Here is a 22968-nt window from a genome sequence, read left to right on the forward strand (position 1 = left end):
CTGCCACTGCTGCCAAAAGGCCTCCTTATGTTGGGTCCGACGATCGCGATCCTCTACGTACGCCTATGTTGTAGGCAAGGTTGTAGGCAAGGACTTTGTATGTAGGTATCTCATCATTATTACAAGGTGTGACACATGGTGACACAAGGGAATAATGAAAGTGACAAAACCAAGACAAAACCAATTCACCACTTTCAAAAGATTTAAACTGAGTTTTATTGTGTTTCGATGGTATTTTGCACTTTGTTCTGTTTGATATTACAATAAAATCATAGCTTGTAGGCACTTTATCATCTGCAATAACTGTTGAAGGACTAAAATATATATATAAATCACCTTAGAAAATACTGCTGCACCGTTGTAACTAGGTATTCCCGAAAAAGAAAACCACACCATGGACCGAAAAGAAAAAGTATGCCACCCGTGGCACGAGATGAAATCAGTGTGTGCGTGCATCGCCTTCATCGTCGCCAGAACCCTGATGACCATAATCGTGATGACGGAACATCTGCTGCGGCTCATCACGCAGTTCTTCTATAACATCATCACTTGCGCCCTGCAAACTATATCCATCCTGCCTCTATGCCTCGCATTCCTCATCACCTCAGGTATAAGATGTGCCGTCTGCAGCAACACTGCTTGCATGACGCAGTATGCGACGTGCTTCGTCAGTTTCTTTACGATTGGTTTTTTGTACTTCGTGTATGAGGTGTATGTGGCGCCCGAACTGGTTGAAGAGGAGATACTCGTTGCGACCACCACGGATGATTATCAGACTACTCGAATGGGTGGGCGAGGGCAAGGTGGGCGAGGGCAAGGTGGGCGAGGGCAAGGTGGGCCGATGAATAGACGGCGTTGGTGGCGCCCTGGTTTTTTTACATAGGTAGGTACTTAACTAAGTTTGATCTTTTTAAGTTAGTAAATAAAGTTATAGCTTTGAAATAGTACATCTATGTTTAATTTAGTTACTTTTTAGATTTATGAAGATGTGTAGCGGTGCTCTTGGCAGAGCCAGAACTATAGCTCAGAATAATAACTTTTCGTTTAACACAGACTATATAGGTGACAGGTGAAATGCAAATGTCAAAATTTCCCTAGTTAGCTCTGTCAGCTGTCACCTGTCAGTGTCACTCAATGACGAACATTGGCAGATTCACGCAGTCATTCATTTTCTACCACTAAAATAAATTTAATTTCATTATTTCCGGTGAATTTAAACGTACCAGAAGTGTTTGTTGTTGTGTGTGCCATAATAATTATCGTCCTCCGTCTGCTCTGGAGTGATTTAGGTGTAAAGTAGGGCATTGAAAATAATAACTTAACCTTGTCTTATACAAAACAATTTCGGCCAAACCGGTTTTGTCGTTAAGCAGCTTATGAATTTAGGGTTTGCGTGATTTTACCTGCCGCCTGCAGCTTCGAGATGGCCCTAAAGTTTTTTATTGTGTCAGTTTTACTCATCGGTAAGTACTTATTAAGACCTAATTTCGTAACCTATCTATTGTTCTTATTGGAAAATTCCAAGATCCCTGAATATTGCCGTTCCCGTACTCTAGTTAACATGCGTCTTTCGTAAATACCCAAATATCTAAGTAATTTTACTTAAATTAATCTAGTTAATAACTCTCTTTTTTCGCATTAATATTCAGGTAAAAATAAAGTACAAATCTGTATTTTTTTCTGGTTTCTGTTGAAGAACTGGTTAACAATGGTTGTTTTCCTTGTCATTAATTAAGAGATATTCCACAATTCCACATTAGGTATAACTATTTATAACTTAATGAGATATTGTTATTTATTTTGCTTGTATGTTTTAAGTGTATATTATTAAGTTAAATATTAATCAATTTAAAATTGTTTTGTGTGTGTGTCAATTTAAATGCATTTTGTAGCTGCCATCAGTTTGCTGACACTAGTCAGCAACAATTCTCAGTATAACTGTCATAACTATAAGCATCAATACCTAAAAACCTAGTAAATAAACAGTACAATTCATTTACAAGCAAAACAACACAATAATTGCAGGCACAGCAGTATGCCAAACAGATGAGTCACTGTCGAGCGCAGTGGACTCTCTGCCGCCAGAGCTGCAAGGGAAGGTGGACAAAGGACAAGTGGAGGAACTGAAGAACAAGACCACTCGCGTCTTCAAGGAGAAATGCGAGAAGAATGGAGGGCCTGACGCTTTCAGCAATGTTGAGGTGAATTTATATATGTATGTGTTAAACACCGGCGCTGACATGTACCAATGAGTTCTTTTAACTTAAGTACAATGTATACCATTGCTCTTACGGTGACGGAAAACATCGTGAGGAAACCTGCATATCTAGATATGTTAACCCACCAACCCACCGTGGACCAGGGTGGTGGGAAATGGTCTAAGCTTAGGAAGGCAGTTTAGCCCATGGGGATATGCACAAAGGTTCCACTCAAGAGAGCCAGGTGCAGGTACTTACACCCCACAGAGAATAGAATATGTGTTAAACATTAAAACATTTGTTTGGTTGTCTGGTAGAGACTATAGTTCTCCACAGCTGGACACAGGCCTCTCTTATGCAGCACCACATCAGTCTGTCCTGGGCCTTCCTCATCCAGCCAGCCATATCCCTACTCCATTTTGTTGCCTACTAGTTATATATTTAAAGAAATATAGTTAGAATCTGTTTGTTACATACTACGTAGAGTGAATACAAATTACATGCATTTAAATTTGTTGTACTTCAAAACTATTTTAGTATACACATAATTTACTGTGTTCAAGGCTATATCTTAAATATTTACAAGTACAATTCTACTCCATTGATGTAACTTATGGATGTGCAATATGAACATTACCTAAATTTAATCCATGTGTATAAATAATAATGTGGTTTATCAGCTGCCCTAAATATGATAATCTAAAATTAATCTTAATTCACATTGTGTTAATAGGTACATCACTATCATTACCAATGTGATATGATAAATAGTTTAAATGAATCACCTTATATAGGAATTTTACTGTTGTATTTAATTATCATTTACATAAAATGCATTTGTGGGCTTTAAATATTTCACCCGAAAACAAATAAATACTACCATAGCCATTGGTTTTGGGTATCTGTCTGTTGCAGTGGGTGCCAAACATAATATCTTGGTCATAATATACATATACGTATGGATGCATAAATGGAGAATATTTTAATTAACTAACGATTCCTCTAACAGAAAACCAAATACCTAGCATGCGATTTCAAATGAACATTAGACGTAAATTATGTGCAAACTTCTTGAATCATTTCCTGATATCTAGTACTCACTCGGACTTTGAACTAAACATGAATGACGATAATAAATAACTCATCAAATTGTACTTTACGATTTGAATAACGTCTATCTCTTTAATACAGAATTAAAAAGATTAAATTAAATTCATGATGGTAAGTGAGTGCAGTTTTCCATACAATGGCTTTGAACTGAATATCTTATATTAAAATTTATTTCCTCTAAACTATTCAATTTATAATATCTTTAATCTATGGACATGCTTGTACATTAAACGCACAGTATAATATCTTGCCTAGCTTAGCGGGCACAGCTGTAGTGCTGATAAATTTCCAGCAAAGCAGATGAGGCTTTGAAACAGCTATCACACATAATGCCACCTGTTCCATCACCCTGATAAATGTGTGCAAATTTTTCCTGATACTTATAAACACTTGTAAAGAACAGTTAAGTATTATTTCCTCGTGTCTAATTGGTCTCCTCCATTTACTTGACACCGGTACGAAGGTCGATTTTTAATAAGTACTTGAGGAAACTACAAGTTTTTTTCCCATTTTCAACTTAAATAAGTCAGAATCTGTAGCCGAAATGCTTTGGGGACGGCTTAATTATTAGGTGTATAAATGAACTAGGTACTTAGCTCGCTAGCAACAGTAGCAAGTAAGTATAGCTAGTAGATGTTACGTTCCTTTCGTACTAGTTGTATGGTTAAACGTGTTTTTCTAGTACCTGAAATGTGTGGAAGAATACGGAAACTAGTACGTAGTTTAAAGCAGTAGAAGTGTTTTGAGTTTACTTTGTATTTGTGCATCCTTCTGTGAGTTCCGAAACCGTCAGCGGCTCAACAAATCGCAAACTCAGGTAGTCCCCATTAGCCGTCAAACATCTGGTTTGTTTACGAGGTGGCTGGCCCTTCCGTAGTTTCTCTCGTTTGACCTCTATCGTTCGTTATCTTAAATTATTTATTTCAACTGATAAATATGCATCCGGCTCGGCCGTTCGTGTGTCGATAAGTGAGTTACAAGACACGACTCAATGTATTTAAACATTGCCTGGAATACCTTCAAGGGTAGGCAAAGGTGCAATGAAGGCAGAAAGACGGTTGATATTTCGGAAACTGCTGTAATGAATATATTAATGAAGCTGATCGTTGCAGAGACTTAATTATGTAACAATAAAATTCCAATGCATCATTCATTAAGCAGTTAGTGTTTACCATGTTTCACTCACCTTGGGTAGCGTCGAGTCGGTAATTTCCTTAAGTTTTCCAAGCGCTTGCGCACGCGCATTCTACCTTAGATTAACAATATACGAACAAGATGCTGTGTCACATACAAAAACAAAGCAATAAAAACTGTCTACATTTTGTTTACTGTCAAAGCGTTTTAAGTTCAACCTAATGACAACTATTGTACTAATGAATAATGTTACAAATCTTCTAACCGAAATAGGTTTATCAAAATAAGAGCTAGAAGTGGGGTGTTATATTTTGTCATAACGTTTCTTTTGCACTGACACTCCATCTTCTTCGTATATTGTCATTCTAAGTATGCTATCGTCATTGTAGGTAACAAGGGCGTTGACCTTGTTTGATGTAGTTAGTGTGTGATGTCGTAATTGCCACCGATTCATTGCCCATGTTAAATCTAGATTAAAATAAACGAATAGGTACCTACTTATTGTTCATGGGCAAAGATATGTCAACCACCTAAGTTTATATTTACTTGTCTAAGTTCATGGGTCATGGGTTGGTCAAAAACTGTAGCCATATTTATTATTATATTAGGTACTTACTGCATACAGATATTTAAATTATAAACATATAAAAAATATATTTATATTCCTTAATAATTACCTATATACCTAAATGGAAATCTTGGATTGTCTCTCACGCGTTAATAATAGGCAATTAGTAAAATGTAGTTTTGTCGTTTCCTCTAGAGGGATTATAATCATGCTAACGAGTTATTAACTGTTCAATAACCCTAGATCTTTGTGATTCAGCGTTGGGAGTTTGCCATTGTTTTAATGTAGGTAAATACCTTATTTAAATGACAAAAGTGTTTCATTTCATTGACTCATCAAGATGCTTGCTTTGGAACAAAGATTATAATGAAACCACTACAAAGAGTTTGTTCACACTTAAAAGTTCTTTGATACCTACCTACTGTTGGTTTTTTTTTTAACATACCTTTTAATTGGTACTACCTATACCTACATACCTATAGTTATTCATAAGCGTACCCACATGACCATGACCCTTATTATGAAAGTAAAGTATCACACCACTATACTACTAAATTTAGTCTAGTTCCACCCGCAAATTACGCTACAAAAGCCAAATGTATCCCACTGTACAGTAATCAGCTATCACTTAAACTAAACACAACAACTGTGACCTACAAATGCATATCACACACCACATTACCCTATTTATTCATAATATTTATCAATAGTTAATAGCAATACTATCACTTCACATCATAACATTATATTTTAACTTTTTCTGTGGCGATTGATTATTTATGATATATGATACCTACATGTGTATGATAAGGATTTACGCAGGACAAATTATGCCTTAAAAACAGACACTGTTTATTTGTATCCTGGCAGTTAAAAGTTAGGCATATTATTCGACTCGCGCAGTATAACTCTGTCCTGCTACCATTTTTGTGTGACCGGTAGTAGGCAGTCACATTTCTATGTGTACTACAAATGTGTACTAAAAAACCGCTACTGGCTATTTACCTCAGGTTTTCTGGTCAGAGCCCGACGAGATAAAAACTATTAAATACAATAATTTATGAGTTAGATAATGGTATAACTATGTATGGGTATTCATGTCTGCCGAAACACTCTTGTTACACCTGCCGAGTATAGTGGCGAGACAGTATCCTCGGCCGATCCTTGACCAATGAACTGAGTGCTCGGCCGAGAATACTGTATCGGTCACTATACTCAGTAGGTGGTATCGAAAATTTGTGTGGCACGAGAGAGTCGCCACGTAGCGGTAGCCCTCATCCTCTGATAGTACTTCAGTGGATGGAACAAGATGGAAGGACAAATGAATAAGATTGAATGTTTTTTCCAGAACGCGGCGAAAGACTTCATGACGTGCATCAACGGGCTGGTGGACCGCGCCGTGCTGGAGAAGGAGATAGAGGACGCCAAGCCCGAGGGCAAGGTCGACGAGGTGTTCAAGAAGTGAGTGACACACACACACACGCAGGCGCGCAAACACAATGTTTGTACTTACCTAACCATGGGCTTCCAAATACCTGGATCATTTTGTACCTCGATGATGTTCTTAGTGTAGGTAACAGAATATAATTTGGCCTTCACGACTGCAAAAAACCCAACCCACCATCCAGCATTAGTCGCCATAATGTGTGTAGTGTAATGTCTCCGATTCTCATTAATTTTAAAACCACATGCATAAATGTTATATTTCGTGCAGACAGACACAAGCTACCTACCTAGCACCCTCACAATCAAAAAGAGTAGAATAATATGAACCGTCCAACGTTTATACTGTAACTTTGACCCATCGGGTGAAGTATGCTTCATAAACGAATGATAACGTCTTTGTCAGACCTTACAGCGAGATAAAAATAGAATCCTAGCTACATACATTCCTTGGTCATTCGACTGTGGTAAGGTCAAACTGCCAAATGTGTCTATTATGTATCTATTGAGAGGTACTTAACCTTTATCCTCAGTGCCTTAGAGTCTGAGATCGCGGTTCACACATTGAGGTCAATTAAATTTGACGGTGGCAAGTGATGATCTCATAGAAAAAGTATTAGATCTGTGTGTGATCAGAGGTAAATTAGGCTAAGTAATGTAATTATTGTCTTTCATGGGCCATTGACCTTAGTAGAAACGGCTTTAATGGCTAAATTGGCTTACAACATCACATGTTCTGGAGGGAAAATGAAACGCCATAAAACACAAGGCTAAAGTTTTGGAAGGAAAATGATTTTCAAGGTGATTTCCTCCCTTTTGAGGAAACAAATTGTTTAGGTTACAATTTTCCGAGGATAATTTGGAAAGAAATTAATCAGTTGTGCACGCAGTGTAAAAAACTTCACACTGAATATAAGCAACCTGCACGTTTGTGACACCCAAGAAATTGTCTCCTAATCTAACACTATGACGGCTTTTTTGCTATTGATAAATAGAACATCAATATCATTCTTAGTATACATAAACCTCTTGGTTCACATATCCTTCCAACCCAAAGATTGTCTGAAAGAAATAGTTTTCGCCTTTTGTACCTTTATTTTACAAGTTCTTTAATTGTGTCAATAAAGGGCTGCACTGGTTCGCTATTGACGCCGATCAACTCTTTTAATCCACCAATCACAACGCCGTATTTATGGCAAATCGCGATATATAGTGACGTATATCTACGTCGATAACAAACCCGAGAGTAGCAGCAGCTGCTCTTGTGTGCAAATAAATAATTAATAACATATCTATCTACCACCAACCAGATACTGCGACAAGACACCATCCTTCGAGGGTTGCTTCAAGAACGTGACCGAGGCCGCCAAGCCCTGCTTCACGGCGGACGAGGGGAAGCACCTCAAGACGGTCTACAACATCACGGAGCAGCTCGCACAGTTCGTCTGCTTCAAGGGAGGCGACAGGATCGCGCGTGAGTTGGTTATATCTATCTATGAACAACGGCTTGCTTGGTTCCCGGTTTCTGCTTCGGCAGCAGTCGTTAAGCCTAGTCAGAGACCTTCGGGAAGCTTGAAAACATCTGACTGTCGGGTTTTGCATTTACCTGACAACTCTCTTAAAACAAGCTTGCGTGTGTTGCGGTCCACCAACCCGCACTAGGCCAGCGTGGCCTAAATCCTTCCTTCGTTGGAAGAAGACCCGTGATGGTTCATGATGATGAACAAAGTCAGATACTGCGACAAGACACCATCCTTCGAGGGTTGCTTCAAGAACGTGACCGAGGCCGCCAAGCCCTGCTTCACGGCGGACGAGGGGAAGCACCTCAAGACGGTGTACAACATCACGGAGCAGCTCGCACAGTTCGTGTGCTTCAAGGGCGGCGACAGGATCGCGCGTGAGTTGATTATCCTGCTAATATTATAAAGGCGATATATTTTAAATCGCAAGCGCTTCCGTAGACGCCCTGTACAAACATGACGCCGAATCATCGAAAACGAGCTGCGTGCGAGCCGCTGGACTAAGCTGGAGCGAGGCCAAAAGTACAGCCGAAGGTAGGCGGAAGTGGCGGACGTTAGTGGAGACCCTCTGCACCTCTGGGGTGCCATAGGACTGCAACAACAATTATAAAGGCGAAAGTTTGTGAGTATGTGGGTATGTTTGTTACTTCTTCACGTCAAAACGGCTGAACCGATTTTAATGAAAATTGGTTCAATTCACCTGTTCCTTAAATGGAAAGGAGTGTGAAACCTTAAATTAACTTCCATGTTAGTTAATAATAATTAACCCTGACTATTCCCATTCCCAGTGTTCATAGCGGAAGGCGGCCCAGACTGCTTCAAGTCGAAACAGGAGGACATCCAGAACTGCTTCAACGAGACGATGGGCAGCGACGTCAAGTTCGACCCCAACGAGCTGAGTGTCGACTCCATACCCACCATCGCTTTTGATGTGAGTTTATCATTCATTTATTTTTATTTTTTTTTATTTATTGAATAAGAAATTACACAAAAAAAAATACAATATGCCTAATACAAGCAGCAGAAATCCATTAAGGGTTTAAGAGCTACTTAATAGTAAAATATTTTTATATCACATGCATTATTTAACAAGTAGGTATATTAGTAATTAGCTAGTAGTTATCACTTATGGTAGGTATTTAGTTATTAAATATTATAAGTTATTCAATGAGATAGTTAAGAATACAGTACAGATTACAATAATTTTTTTATGAAACATCTCTTCAGTTGTTTTTTATAACCACAATTTAAATATACACTTTGCATATCTAGGGGCAATTCATTAATGGTTTTGGGCAGTAAGTATCTCCAATGTCTCATCCCAAAGCAATTCCGATATTTAGGCAAGATACATTTTTTTGTTGATGTTAAAATTCGAAGTGCTTTGGGGCGGGATTTATAAACTATTTGGGAAATATGATGATTTTCTTCTTTTAAAATTGACAACTTAATTTTTTCTTCTAATGGTAGGACTTTACAAAACTTAAACAGTTGTGTATAGTTATCTTTAAATTTATTTATAAGTTTATTACCTATCAGACATCTGTTATCCGCCCAAAATACGTTTCGCCCACAAATATGTGTGTAAGTACTTGCTTGTTTGGGGAATATTGATGAACCATTTCATGTCCCTTTGGGACACGACTTAAAGGAAATCTATTTTGCAATGCAACTATTAGAGTTATGAAAAATGTTTTTACTAAAATGGGATTTCGACAACGTTATTTGCATGCTTTGTTTACATCGAAGGGCTACGAGAATTAGGTCTACCAGTGGCGATCCATGCAACACGATTTCCATTGCAAATTTGATATGTAATGTGCAACTCACGATATTTAATGACAGGTAGGTATTATTTTTTCCGGCATCTTCTACAAGGAAATTAGCTCTTTATTAGCGAATTAGACACTAATTGAGGTCTACATTTCATAGTCAACGTTTATAATTTTTCTATCCATTCTTTACGCTCTCCATCAAACACCCTATATTTCTAACCCCACCCCCTCCCCGTCCCCAGGAGAAGGAGTGCAAGCAGCTGTCCCAGCTGCAGAAGTGCGTGGTGGCGACGCTGGAGACGTGCGAGCAGCCCACCTCCGCCAACATCGTCGAGAGCCTGTTCAAGTTCGCGCGCAAGGCCACGCCTTGTGTGAAGTTCCCTGTGAGTATTCTAGGCTGTTATTGTCATTTCTTACGAGAGGTATTGGTTAAAAATACAGGCCATATGACCTAGCGCATAAGCATAGTTTTGTACGAAAATAAAGCCGCTAAAAAGTGGCATATTATTATAGTTTCGTTAGTTATTTCTACTGTTTTGAAAGATTTCAAAATATTGTTAAACATAGTCTTACTACAAAAACTTAGGCTGTGTTTAACTCCTGTTTAGCGAAAAAAGGATATTTTTATCATCAATTTTAGATTTAAACAGTTATGTGGTAGTACAGCAAGTTTTTGGTTATTTACCATATAAACCTTCCTAATTAATAAATATTTTATCAGGAACACGGAGAGAAAAACAAGAACGGCAGGCGAGGTGTAAGTTAGATGTGACCGCGGCCATTACTAGTTGGTCCACCATTTGTATTGTCCAAGCGCATCATTAGGGCTCATTGATAAAGGGTAGCAATAAAACGAGTGACTGTAAATTACAGTTCTAAGTGTCAAAATTAATTAATTTGGGTTATAGAATTACTAAGTGAGCGACTGACTGCGAGTGACGAGAAATCAACAGAACAGCAACTTACAAACATTAATTTGAGTTACTTAAAATACAAAATGAGCAGCTTCATAATATTTGAGCGACCTAATATTTGTTTGAGTGTCAACGTTACGTCCTGCATTTTTTTCAATATTTGGCAAATGTATTTTTTATACTGAGCGGCATTTTATCTTAAATGAAGTGTTTCGAATACAAAAACCACTTTGAAAAATACACTAATGAGCAGAGTATAATGAGCTCACATTTAAAAAATAAAAATAATATGAAATAACTATTTGAAGAAACACTATTCTATTAGTTGAGAAATTTTATTATTGAAATATAAGGGTAATTAAATAAAACAATGTACTCCATAAAAATAAAGTAATATGCATGCATTTATTTCAATAAAATGAACAAAAATTTAAATAAGACGCTTCAGTCAACTAAAAAAAAAACTTGTTATTAATACTAAGAAACATTGATAGGTATGAGGAGCCCTACTACTCATCGTCACTGGTATATAAGTGCGGGCTTGGACTTATTGGGCCGGCTACGTTTTCTTTTTTGTCCAATGGGTATCATTTTGCTTCCAGTGGTGGTGTTGTTAGTTTGAGCCGAATTGATAGCCCCAAAACGTGTTTGCATACATATCTATTGAAAAATTCGGGACAGTCGCACGATCCTTTTTGCCAGTGCATTTAAAAATCTGTAGTTTTCATTAAAAAGCGTATCAAAATAAAAAACATAAGCCCTCAAATAGAATATCAGTATCCAATAATAATTAATAAAGCAGCATACAAAACTTGGCTCAAAGTGAACTTTTTAGTAGTTCGCTAAGTATAACCTCACTTAGAAAAATCGAATATATCTTAATATTGAAGTTGCCCTCTCTGTATTTCCAGTCGCTCACTTAGTAATTAAGTCGCTCGGATAAAATTTTAATATCTGAAATGGATTTATCACAGTCCACTTTTTGTAAGCTCGTTCTGGATTTTATTATAAATCAATATTCGTCGTCAGTTTAGTTAATTTTTCGCTTACTCAAATTCATACCGCTCAAGTTATTAAAACAGTATGTCATCATCAGTCGCAAAGTTTTTTTTTGTTCGCTCGTTTTATAATTCCCCATTGATAAATAGTGCCGGGTTTTAGCGTCTGTTGAACGATAGTACGCTTACATTCACTTAGAGTTAGATGTTAACTGTTTGTACCTACATAGGGGAAATGCGTTGTGTTCGTCCCTCATTATTTCATAGTTTTTTAATGACATTTGTTATTGTCTTTCATTCCATACACATTCAATGTGAATCTTTTATTAGTGGCCTAGCTATATCCCATTCCACGGGAAAAGACATGATACAAACAAAACACTACCCTTATTCGAATATAATAAGGGTTCTGTCAGATGTCTTTCCCCGTGTTGTGTATTCTAATGGGGTCTTTGCAACATTCATAAAAGTGTAATTAATAAATAAAAACTCAATTCCAGGACCCTTCAGAGCAGAAGCCAGGCTCAGCCAGTGGCCTGTCCATCGCTACCGCCACCATCCTCACATCCGTCATCGCTGCCTACCTCATGTAAGGAAACTACAGTCTATAAGCCATCATTACATGTATTGCGATAAGACACAAGTTCCCAACATTTAACAAGAACGTAAAAGGTTAAGTTGCTGAATCAATTTGAAAGCGTACTGATGTCTAGGGTAGAAATTGATTTTCAAAAGTATAATTACAAAAGTAAAGTCAAATAGAGACCTGCTGTAAGCAAATAATAAAACTAGCTATTGTTGTCGAGTAGAAATAGTCTTGCCTTCAAAAGAAAGTGATGATATTATGTTACTCTTATTTCTGCCTGGGCAGTTTTATCAAAGATCACGTTATTGTAATAATAATATGTAGTGTTTTTTATGTATTGATTCATTTCCTTTGGTAAGTGTTTTTGATGTGGCCTGCAGCTTTGAGTGGTATAATTTTGTGATATATAAAACAGTTTAATTATAATTATAGGCAGTTTTAATTAAGGCTTTACCATACGCACAGGGTATTTGATAAGAGTCCGGTTTTTTCTGTATACATAATCATAAAAATCACATGAGATATATTGCCTGTCCGTCCTCGATCGAGCAATCCATTCATTTTAATTATTGTAATAGCAGAAATACGTATTACAATTTAAGTAGATTATTTATTTTGATACTAATGTTTAATCAAGCAGTAAGCTTCCAGTCTGGTAATAAATATAGAGAGCACAAAGTGAAATACAATTTTAAATTTTTTATGGATGATGTCGTGACATTCCGTGTGTTAAAAATGCATTATAAAGAGCTTTGTTGTTATTCAAAATATCCAGAGCTATCGTAAATATTATGTGCATCAATGTAGTTATAATATTGTTTGTCTAGATGTAGTAAAATGGCCATTCGCAAATTAGTACATATCTATGTATACAGTGTAACTAGTGCATATGAAACTTGGGTATTTTATGTATTTCATTTGATACTGCATTGTAGATGTAGGTTCATAACAAAAAATAGGTAAGCATTAATACAAACTATATAATATTATTATGTATTTGCTCAAGTTTGGTTTTCTAAGCATGAGTATTTGAGCAATAGGGGTAGTTATAAGTGAATGTGAAAGTAAATAGGTGCCAATACGCTTCATTGCATGTGGTTGTCCCAAATCCCAAATATAACTTTATGTGAACAAATGTTAAACATTCTCACACCCTTTTATATCATGTGCTAAAAAAGTGGCCAAAAAATTACCACTTCGATGTTGAATTAAAAATTCGTGTAGCATATTAGAGTACACCATATAGAATTTTTGCTACGATATTTTTTATACTTATATAATTTATTATTTTGATTTTGTAATGCGCAAATGAGCAAACATGACTATTAATAATCATTCAGTATAATTATGTGAAATGTAAAGCTATACCAACCCCGTACTTAACCTGAATAGTGCAAATATCAACACAGATAAACTTATTGCTTATAAAAATATGACTTCAATAATTTGAAATCTTCCACAACAAAACTTTTACTGTAGTAAGGCCTAATTATTTCGTCATTAGACAAAGGGGGCAATTGACCCATGATATTGCCTAAACTTGGAATAAAGCAGAAAGCTAGCTTGATTTCGTGTGTCGGGTTCATTGACTTGACGGAATATCTACCTTTTATGAATAAGTTTAATGAGATTAGCAGATTATTTAGACCTTTATGAAGGTTCTAACTTTAACAGCTATTATTGTAACGGGATTAGTTGGTGTTGTGATAACTTTGTGTGAGTTGTGCTGAAAATAAACAAGGGATGGTAATTTAATCTGTTTTATTTCAGTCCGTAAACATTAGCTACTATAGGTATAGGTAGGTTATATGGTAATTTTTTTCCACGAAAACATCTTATTTTGGTAACTGCTAAATTGGCATTGTCTTCCAAATTTCAAACGAATAAATTAAATTAAAGCTTTTTATAATCAATCGAGAGTATTAACACTACTTAGATAGTATAAAAGTCATGGGCATTGAAAATGGCACTGTATGTAGTATGTACGAAGGGAGAAGATCTGTTTTGCTTTGAAGACTTCAATCCACACCTTAGTTTTTCTGAAACAAAAAAAGCCTGTTTATGACAAAGAACTTATTCATCATCCAATGAGTGCGTTACCGCTGTGGGTGCTATTACCTAACTGAGCCTCAACTTTTTCATTATAATAGTAGGTGCCCAGTCATCTACTAAATCTCCTTAGTGTTCGTTTCATCATCATGACCGCTACAGGCGCTGATTTCTGTGTAAGCTCGTACGTAAACTATTTCGTTTGCGTTAAATACCTATCTAAAGTACCTACCTATGTAGGTAGGTTTATTTTCGTTTGGATCCAGCGATTAGCGCTAATCTGACTACCTCATCCATTCATCTATAAGAATTACAGTCGACCAAATACACCTGACCCCTGTCTGACAGACCATGCTATCTAGGGTTGAACTCACAACAAGCAGTTCAGACCAAGGGGATATGCACAAAGTTTCCATTCGAGAGAGCCGGGGTGCAGGTACTTACAATAGTACCCCCATAGAGAACCTGACCGCTCTCAGAGAGACAATGCCGCCGTCCGCCATAGCGCATTGCTCCTATGTATATGTCGCAGGCATCTGGTTTAATCTCCTTTTTGATTGAACCACTAGCCCGTTCATTGGATGGCGCTATTCAATTGTATGACTTAAGGACAACTCGTCAAGTCGTTGATTGTAACGTTCGACGTCTTGACTAAACGTCATTCAGCGAAGTCGTTGAATGGGATTTAGTATAGCAACTTTTTAATGTCTGGTTAGGGTGAACATGACCAGACAACAGTCAACAAAAAGACTATGTTACAAAGCTCTTATCTCACAAATTAACTAAACAATAACAATAAATTGTTGATCATAATTATCCAGTTTCGCCACAATTTTATGTTTGAAACTATCCGCCCGCGGCCTAATAATAGGTAAATCCATGTTGTCACACTATTTTAACACAAATAACGCACTTTAAAGCTAATTTATTTGCAAAAAACTAACAATATAGGTGTTTTTTGTGTCAGCTGTTAGACGCCATATTTGTTTTATTCACCACCTGACTGATTTTAAGTCAGCTAACTAGTTGGACGTTTTGACACGCTTGTACAATCAACGTTCGGCCTAGTCATACAATTGAGTAGCGCCATCCAATGAACGGGCTAGTGGTTCAATCAAAAAGGAGATTAAACCAGATGCCTGCGACATATATACTGTTATTGTATTGTGAGTATAAGGGTGTCTTGCACAACAAAGTTTAACTAAATTAAATCTATGACCTTATACTGTCAGAGCAAGAGACAAACTATTTAATTTTATTTAACTTTGTTGTGCAAGACGCCCTAATAATATACTTACGACGACGCTCTTGCAAGGCGACCCCTTGCGCACGAAGCGGAAGAGCGCCTCGGCCATGTTGGCGGGCGTCGGCGTGTCGCACTGCTCCAGCGCCTTCACCACGCACGCGAATAACGCGTCCGCTTTCGCGCATTGCTCCTGGGGAGGGAAGAAGGAAGGGTTATACAGGTGTATAAGCGCACAGCAGATTAGATTAGAAACTACACATCATGACTTCGCTTATTAGGTAAGTACCAAATCTTTCTATAATTGGTGCTTAACTATCTTTATCATATCTGGAGGTATATCTACCAAATTACTTAACGTCACATCGCGCCGCAGTTTCCTCGGGAACGATCATACAAACTGATCATTGGCAACTAGAAACCCCGCGAAAACACATTTGTGTAGGTACCGGTACCTAGTGATCCACCTACTAGCCAGGTACTCAAGCATTTACTACAGTACCCTGTGAACCTACGATCCCATTGATTATAGTGTGACCAATAGTGCTGTGCACTCCCTGAGGTACTTATGCGGGGTGAGGCCACCACAAGCGTGACAGAGAGAGACAGATATAGAGACGCGAGAGATGAAAATGAAAATGAAAATAGTTTATTGTTCAAAAACATTACAGTACAGTAAAATAGCCAGAGCCCCTGTGCCAGGTTAAAAACCTGTATTACTGGGTACTCCGCCTCACTAGATATAGAGCGCGGTAGTTAGCCAATTTTCCCTCCCGTCTCACTGCGCGGATACCTCAGGGTATATATACACTCACGGGCAATGAAAAGGTTCCACTGAGAAAAACACCAAATTACTCCTAAACGGAAAAGGCTAGCTTAAGGACGCCTTCTGCAACATTGAAGTACATTTAACAGAGCATCAGGATATTAGCAACTAAAAACAATAATATTTTGTTCAAATTTTAAATTAAATGTTTGAAATAATTAAGGTCGTTTAGTGTCAGCATTTTGTGAGTGGAACTGTTTCATTGCCCGTGAGTGTATAAGGGTGAGGCGTAATTTTGTGAGTCGCGTATTCTGATGCGCGAGGACGAGGGGGGCGGGGAAACTCACAAAATTACGCTCGGCTGGCCTTACTCTAACTACACAAACAGTAATTAGGCATCTTACATTGAGCGTGAGTGTCTCGAGCTGCGCCGCCTGCGCCTCGTTGCCGAGCAGCGGCTCCACGCACGCCCTGATCGCCGGCATCTTCGCCTGGATGCACTCGGGGCCCTGCTCCGCGATGAACACTGGAATTGGGAAAGATATAGAGCAGTTATTATAAAAGAAAAGGAGCGAAGGTAGCTGTCGAACGAACGAGAGTGCGAACGCGTGTTAGTTGCTCAAGCGGCAGCCCTTATATAGTGGCTGTGGTATCCAGCAGTGGGTGGTTGTAAAGTATTGTTGTATTTGCGCTATTTCAAGAAATTTTGGGGACCTTTCGTGCGATTTGAAATGGGAGTTCGCCGCTTACATTCTATAACGTTGAAACCTTATCCCTTACAAATATTCTGGCACATTCAACTGCACCTATCCAGAATATCCAAGCATGTACAGTTGATGATCCTGTCTCCTCAGTTGACGGCATCTGCACGTCCCTCTAACCTCCATAACTCCAACCCAACTATCCCCTACTACCAGCCCTTACATGCGATCCGGTCGCCGTCCTTGTAGCACACGAAGTCGAGGAGCTGGTCGGTGCCGTTGTCCAAGAGCGGCAGGTGCTGCCGCGCGCCGGCGTCCAGGCACGGGGATATTGTGCCGGTCAGAGTGTGCACGCAGGTCTTGAGCTGGGCCGATTTGGCGCAGTACCTGTGGATAATGAGGTTTATTTTATTTTTTATTTTTACATTTCCGTGGAGAACCAACAGCATTTTGTTAATAACTAAATATTACTTATGAACACATAACAACTCGATGCCATTAAGAGGTTCCCGCATATAACACAAAAGTAATGACTGTAAGTAGGAGCAAACAAAAATTCGTGACAATTAAATAAAAGCAAAATAACTTGGGTAGGTTGTTAGTAGGCAATCACATAAAAAACAAAGGTTCTTATTAATTTAAACTAACAGCACACATTTATGAGATGATGTCTCATTGAGAACAAACTGTTGCAAAAAAGGTGCAGAGTTAGTAGGTATTATTTTCCACCCAAATAACCGGATCTGCTTACGAGTATTATCGTGTCGGCGATAGCAGTAGAGCTATAGAACAGGGTTTATCAGCTGACTGCTGAGGGTGCGCCGTATATGTGCCGGAGACATAGGAGGTCACACAATTTTTTTATGACCTAACTACGACTTTTGGAAATTCGCGATATTCACCCTCTTGCTTGTCTTTTAATTTTTTTGACTGACAATGCTAATCTTACTGGAAGTCCTCCATAGAACAACGCGGACTCGTGTGTTACTCAATGAAGTCCTCTAACCGCGGTGAGAAACCTAATAGTTGAAAGTCAAGCTATAGTATATGTTTGTCACCGACACGCTAAGAAGAAGAAGACTATTCTACTCACTTCTTGAAGACCTCGTCGAGGGCTCCGTTGGGCTTGGCGGCCTCGATCTCGTCGCGTAGGGTCTTGGGGTCGATGATGTCCCCGAAGCACTTGAGGAAGTCATTGCCTGCCGCCTGGAACCAAATTATAATATTCATTATAGAAGGTACTTATTGAGATACTTTAGCTAGCAGATTAGGTACCTACCTAATATGTTCATGTATCGGTAGATGTATGTATACATAATAGCTCGTACCTACTTCCTAAAACCTAACGAGTAAATTTGAATTTACAATAGGTGGGATTGTTGTTGTTGATTAGAAGCTAGTTAATCAGAAATCTCCATAATCGTCGATTTAAACGTTCAATTAACAAAGCCTTGATTCCTATCAATAAGTAATTGAAAGGGATTCCGTGCTCATGACGTGTGAGACCGTGATTTTATTCCGATCTTTATGGCATATTTTCCACTCTCAACATAAGCACAGAGGTATAAGTAGTTAGTGTCAGTTTCACACCTGAGGAACTCGGGTATGGAATTTGTTTAAAGTAAAACCGATGACCGGTGGGGTAAACAAGTTCTCGAGTAGAGACTACAAATATGCTAGCGTAGCACGGGCGCCCTCCGGCCCGCTGGGCTGCCGATATTAGACAGATGACCGGTAGTGGCTGGATGAGAAAGGCAGAGGACATAGTGTTCGTGCTCCTTGGGAGAAGCCTATGTCCAGCAGAGGACGACTACGGGTTGAGATGAGGAGATGATAGTGATCGCATGCGTATAGGTACAAGTGGTTGCAAAAAGGGTATACTAAGCCGAAAAGGCGTGACTCAGGTGATCATTCTGAACAACCCTTTTTGCATCACCCTGTACCACTACTTACCTCTACTTGCGGTGCAGATCCATCGGCTTTGTTCTTCTGGCACTGGGCGAGCACCATGTCGTGGAATTTGTTCTTCTGTTCATCCGACAGCTTGTACTCCGCCGTCACACCTGGAAAGTCCGCGTTGGTAAGTAAAGTGAGGCCTGGGTAAGTGGGACTTGGATAAATGGGCGATCTCCACATTCTGTTAGTTGGACGACTTAAACTTCTATATCTGGGTTATTTTTTTATTTGAATTAGGTAAGTACCACTTCTATAATTTGGACAGCTAATATCTTTTTATTAATAATGTATTTAATTAATTAATTAAATTGACCTGACTGAAATTTATAAATTATATAATAACACCTAATATGGGACTACCACTTATCCAGGTGAAAACGACATGCTCTAGAAAATTAAACCACATAATTCATATACACTGAGTTAACTAAGTAGGTAAGTACTGTGTCTTCTAGAATTGGTGATGTTGATATAGAGGTAACAGATAGACTACATGAGCCTATAGTTATGTAATTTAGCTCATCTCTAAAACTACCTATCTAAACAGATACAACACGAAGATTTATTAAAATTTAGGATCCCTACGTAAGTACACATTCAAAGCACTACAAAACAAAATCAGACTGTTGAAGTATATAATAATGATGTGCCTATAGAAAGAACTACTTACAAATCAATTAGAACAAGACGAAGAAAAAATCAACTAAAATAAGTAATACCCTCTACTCTACATAATATAGAAACTACCAACGTAATAGGATAACGCCTACTAGACGAACAAACCAGCACATTATATACATAGATGGTAGGTCATAATTTACAATCAGAAAATAAAAAAAAGTTAGTGGGTACAGCAATGAAAAAGAAAGAATCCAACAGGAACCACTATAAATTATATTTTACTTATACTTACATTCATCAGTGTAGCAACTGATGGTATCATTGCCTTCTTCAGAATCAATTTCGATCTTTACCGCCTTAAGATCTCTTTTAATTATAGAACCTTGTACACCTAAGGGTATTTAGTAAGTAAGTAGATACTCAGGTTAGTTAGTTAGTTACAGAGTAGAGTTGTATCAGTCATGGGCCCAAAGGAAGATCAACATAATCTGCGCAACATTTATCTCAAAAATACTGGTAGTCACGATATTTTCGGGATTACTTGTATTATTAAGTATATCTTTATTTGTATTAAGTATTTATAAGTACCTATCTTTATTAACACCTACATGGTTTTTGCAGCCTCAACCTAATTCTCACTTAAAATTCAAGAGCAACTCGGGGAAATTAAGAATCAAGGTAAGATGCGATATGTAGTTAAAGCATGTCGGGTACATTGACCTTCCTTCGGCTCATTCACTGATAAAAGCTATTATCATTACATAGGTATATTGATATAACCCGGTGATAACCCCATTCGAACAATTCCAGTGGATGTAAACAAATAATACATAAAGTTAGGTACTTAAATACTAAAGTATTAAATGTTTAATTCTTGTCACTAGCTTACAAGTTTATGTTTCTCACTAGAATTTATAAATCAGTGAACACACACCCACTACTGGACATAGGCGTCTATCGCTTCTTCTCTTCTTCCATCCTCCGTCTCCTACCTCACTTCAGTGGCAGAGAGCGGAGGGCGCCCCACGATAAAGTTTAGTGTAATGGCTCCGCCAGCGGGTCATCATGTAATATTACAATGCACATCCCTGTAGGTATATTACAAACGTGAAAGTTTGTAATCATGAATGGATGAATATTTGTTACTCTTTCACTAAAACACGGCTAGGCCGATTTAAATGAAAGTTTAACCTGAAATTTCCACGGGAAAACCTTTCAAATCAAAGAAAAGCTCACGGGGAAAGCTCCATCTATGCATAGTATGCATCAATAATAACTATCCGGGGTTTCTAAGTTTAGTTCGGTTATACGCCGTCACAACACGGCCCGGACCCCTGAAGATGTAGCCGAGTGATTGGTCGTTGCTTTGTAAATTGGTAAATGGACGTAGTTTATTGCATGAAGGCAGGAAGAAGGGATCGCAGTGAATCAGACTATGAATGACTCGTGCCCGACTTGTGTGAACAGTTGTGGTTAGTTTCATTCATGTGTTGGCGATGTTATCGACCGGACTGGGCAGAGGTCCCAAGTTCGGATCCCTACCGAGTTCCAAGTTTAATATGTAAGAAATCGTTTTGAGATACAATTTATTGATCGATGATTAACTTAAAATATCCTTTTAGTGTCTGGAGCTTAGTGTTAACTAGCTACGCTATCTAGATGTAGAATACAATCACAGAAACCGATATGAATTTGAAAACGAAGAACCCGGACTAAATTGGGCAACAAGATGGCCAACAAGGATCAACGAAATATTTAACAACCTACCTACGTAAATATAATTAGTACTTATTTGAATGTAGTTCATTAATTAATAATTTGGTGAAGTACTATTTATAGACCCTACGAACAGGTGGCAGCATCCACCTGTATCGATCCACATCCAGGACTTGCTAGGATCTAGGTCACAAGTTTAGGTCACAGACTTTCTGCGCACATATCCTGCGTGATAAAACTGGTAAAATCAATTACTAAGGTCACTGACCTTTCTTAACTACACTTTATTTTAAAACCTATCTATAGTCTAAATAATAATGAGCTTCATCATGTAATCATTTATTTACTTACGTTAACTTAATTAAAAGCTCCCACACAAAGGAACTACCTACTTAAAATGTTGTCCAATTTCCAACAGGTTGATAATAAAATGCAATGCAAAACTTTTAGAATAAACTTCTTAAATATATTTTTTTAAAACCACCTGGAAACAACCCTAAAGAAACCCTGCTAAGTAATTTCGCGACCTTCAGTTAATTAAATTATCCGACAAACACTTACCGACTGCTAACGCAATAACAAAGGCTGCTTTCCACAACATGTTTGATAAATCACTAGATCGGATCTCCAGGGGGTCTATTATTGAACCACAGTACGTGTCAGACGGGCGATGGACGAAGGTACACTGAAGAGTAATATCGGACGGCCACTGTTTATGTATAGACTAACGACTCTGTGATAATGTGTACCTACGAATGTGCTACGGTTGTGTGATAGGGGTGTATTCTTGTGGAGCTATAGACTGGGCTGCAGTTTTGAAGATGTCATATTCATCAATTGTATTATCATCACATAATTATTTGTGACCTATCAAGCACCTAAAAACTGCTCGGCTGGTATTACAGAATATCTGGGTACTTTATTCTTGCTGTATAACACCGGCACCGTTCCACCAATTTTAAAACCAATTATCTGGGTGGTGATTAAGTTAAGTAGGTAGGCAAGTAATAATAGGAAGTTTTTTCCAATAAAATCCTCAGTAATAATGTTTTTATGCGATGAAAATACTTACCTATGATGGCAGAGTGCAGTTTTTTTTAAAATTGAAAGGTAATTTTGCTGCAGATTTTTTCTCTCTCATCTCATTCTACACTAGCACTGCATCCAGAATAGCCCACCGGACAATGTGACAGCGATGAGCGATGCGCGGTCCGTGTGACCTCTATACTGCGCGCGAGGGGTTATCGCGAGACAACAATACACGACGATAATATTAGAACTACACTCACCTAAAGTTAAGACTGGTGTAGAAAGGCTTACGTACCTATCTCATCATCAGCTCATAATCATCATGCTCAGAGCGGTGGTAGCTCAGTCGGGTAAGCGCCCGCTTCCCACGCCAGAGATGCGAGTCGAGTCGAATCCCGTCGCTGACATGTACCAATGAATTCATTGAATTGTACAATGTATACCACCATCGCTCTTACGGTGAAGAAAAACATCGTGAGGAAACTTGCATAGATTTAACACATCTAGATATGAGAACCCACGAACCCGCAGTGGACCAGCGTAGAGGGGAATGGTCTAAGCTTTGGAAGGCAGTTTAAACAAATGGGGTGGGGATATGAACAAAGAAAGGTTCCATTCGAGAGAGCCAAGTGCAGGTACTT

The 22968-nt window shown here is 38.2% G+C and overlaps 2 protein-coding genes across 4 annotated transcripts; one reads left to right on the plus strand and one right to left on the minus strand.

Annotated features, from left to right (window-relative positions):
* The first annotated feature begins 1129 nt into the window (after positions 1–1129).
* Positions 1130–13996, plus strand: LOC105381827 (27 kDa glycoprotein). Of its 2 annotated transcripts, XM_048628882.1 has the most exons (8): positions 1130–1463; positions 2026–2201; positions 6359–6471; positions 7764–7927; positions 8762–8904; positions 9991–10131; positions 10470–10505; positions 12161–13996. In XM_048628882.1, the coding sequence occupies exons 1-8, from the start codon at positions 1424–1426 to the stop codon at positions 12251–12253; spliced, it is 906 nt and encodes a 301-aa protein (XP_048484839.1). In that variant the 5' UTR covers positions 1130–1423; the 3' UTR covers positions 12254–13996. The 2 variants fall into 2 exon arrangements, with proteins under 2 accessions (XP_048484839.1, XP_037978390.2); XM_038122462.2 differs by lacking the exon at positions 10470–10505.
* LOC105381828 (27 kDa hemolymph protein) lies at positions 13991–22015 on the minus strand. 2 transcript variants are annotated; one of them, XM_038122463.2, is made up of 8 exons: positions 21860–22001; positions 19875–19973; positions 18959–19068; positions 18099–18211; positions 17229–17392; positions 16709–16830; positions 15594–15731; positions 13991–14285 (listed from the first exon to the last, which is right to left on the minus strand). In XM_038122463.2, the coding sequence occupies exons 1-8, from the start codon at positions 21897–21899 to the stop codon at positions 14277–14279; spliced, it is 795 nt and encodes a 264-aa protein (XP_037978391.2). In that variant the 5' UTR covers positions 21900–22001; the 3' UTR covers positions 13991–14276. The 2 variants fall into 2 exon arrangements, with proteins under 2 accessions (XP_037978391.2, XP_037978392.2); XM_038122464.2 differs by lacking the exon at positions 19875–19973 and having other exon boundaries at positions 21860–22015.
* Positions 22016–22968: the final 953 nt, after the last annotated feature.

This window comes from Plutella xylostella, chromosome 22 (assembly GCF_932276165.1).
Source record: "Plutella xylostella chromosome 22, ilPluXylo3.1, whole genome shotgun sequence".
NCBI lineage: Eukaryota > Metazoa > Arthropoda > Insecta > Lepidoptera > Plutellidae > Plutella > Plutella xylostella.

What these genes read in the sequence shown, in the direction of transcription:
- LOC105381827 (XM_048628882.1), top strand. Translation starts at nt 1,424, where the DNA reads ATGGCCCTAAAGTTTTTTATTGTGTCAGTTTTACTCATCG. An exon ending in TGTGTCAGTTTTACTCATCG is followed by an intron (nt 1,464 to 2,025) that starts GTAAGTACTTAT and finishes CAATAATTGCAG; the next exon opens with GCACAGCAGTATGCCAAACA. An exon ending in ACGCTTTCAGCAATGTTGAG is followed by an intron (nt 2,202 to 6,358) that starts GTGAATTTATAT and finishes TGTTTTTTCCAG; the next exon opens with AACGCGGCGAAAGACTTCAT.
- LOC105381828 (XM_038122463.2), bottom strand. Translation starts at nt 21,899, where the DNA reads ATGTTGTGGAAAGCAGCCTTTGTTATTGCGTTAGCAGTCG. An exon ending in TGTTATTGCGTTAGCAGTCG is followed by an intron (nt 19,974 to 21,859) that starts GTAAGTGTTTGT and finishes AAATACCCTTAG; the next exon opens with GTGTACAAGGTTCTATAATT. An exon ending in GATCTGCACCGCAAGTAGAG is followed by an intron (nt 18,212 to 18,958) that starts GTAAGTAGTGGT and finishes ATTTGGTTCCAG; the next exon opens with GCGGCAGGCAATGACTTCCT.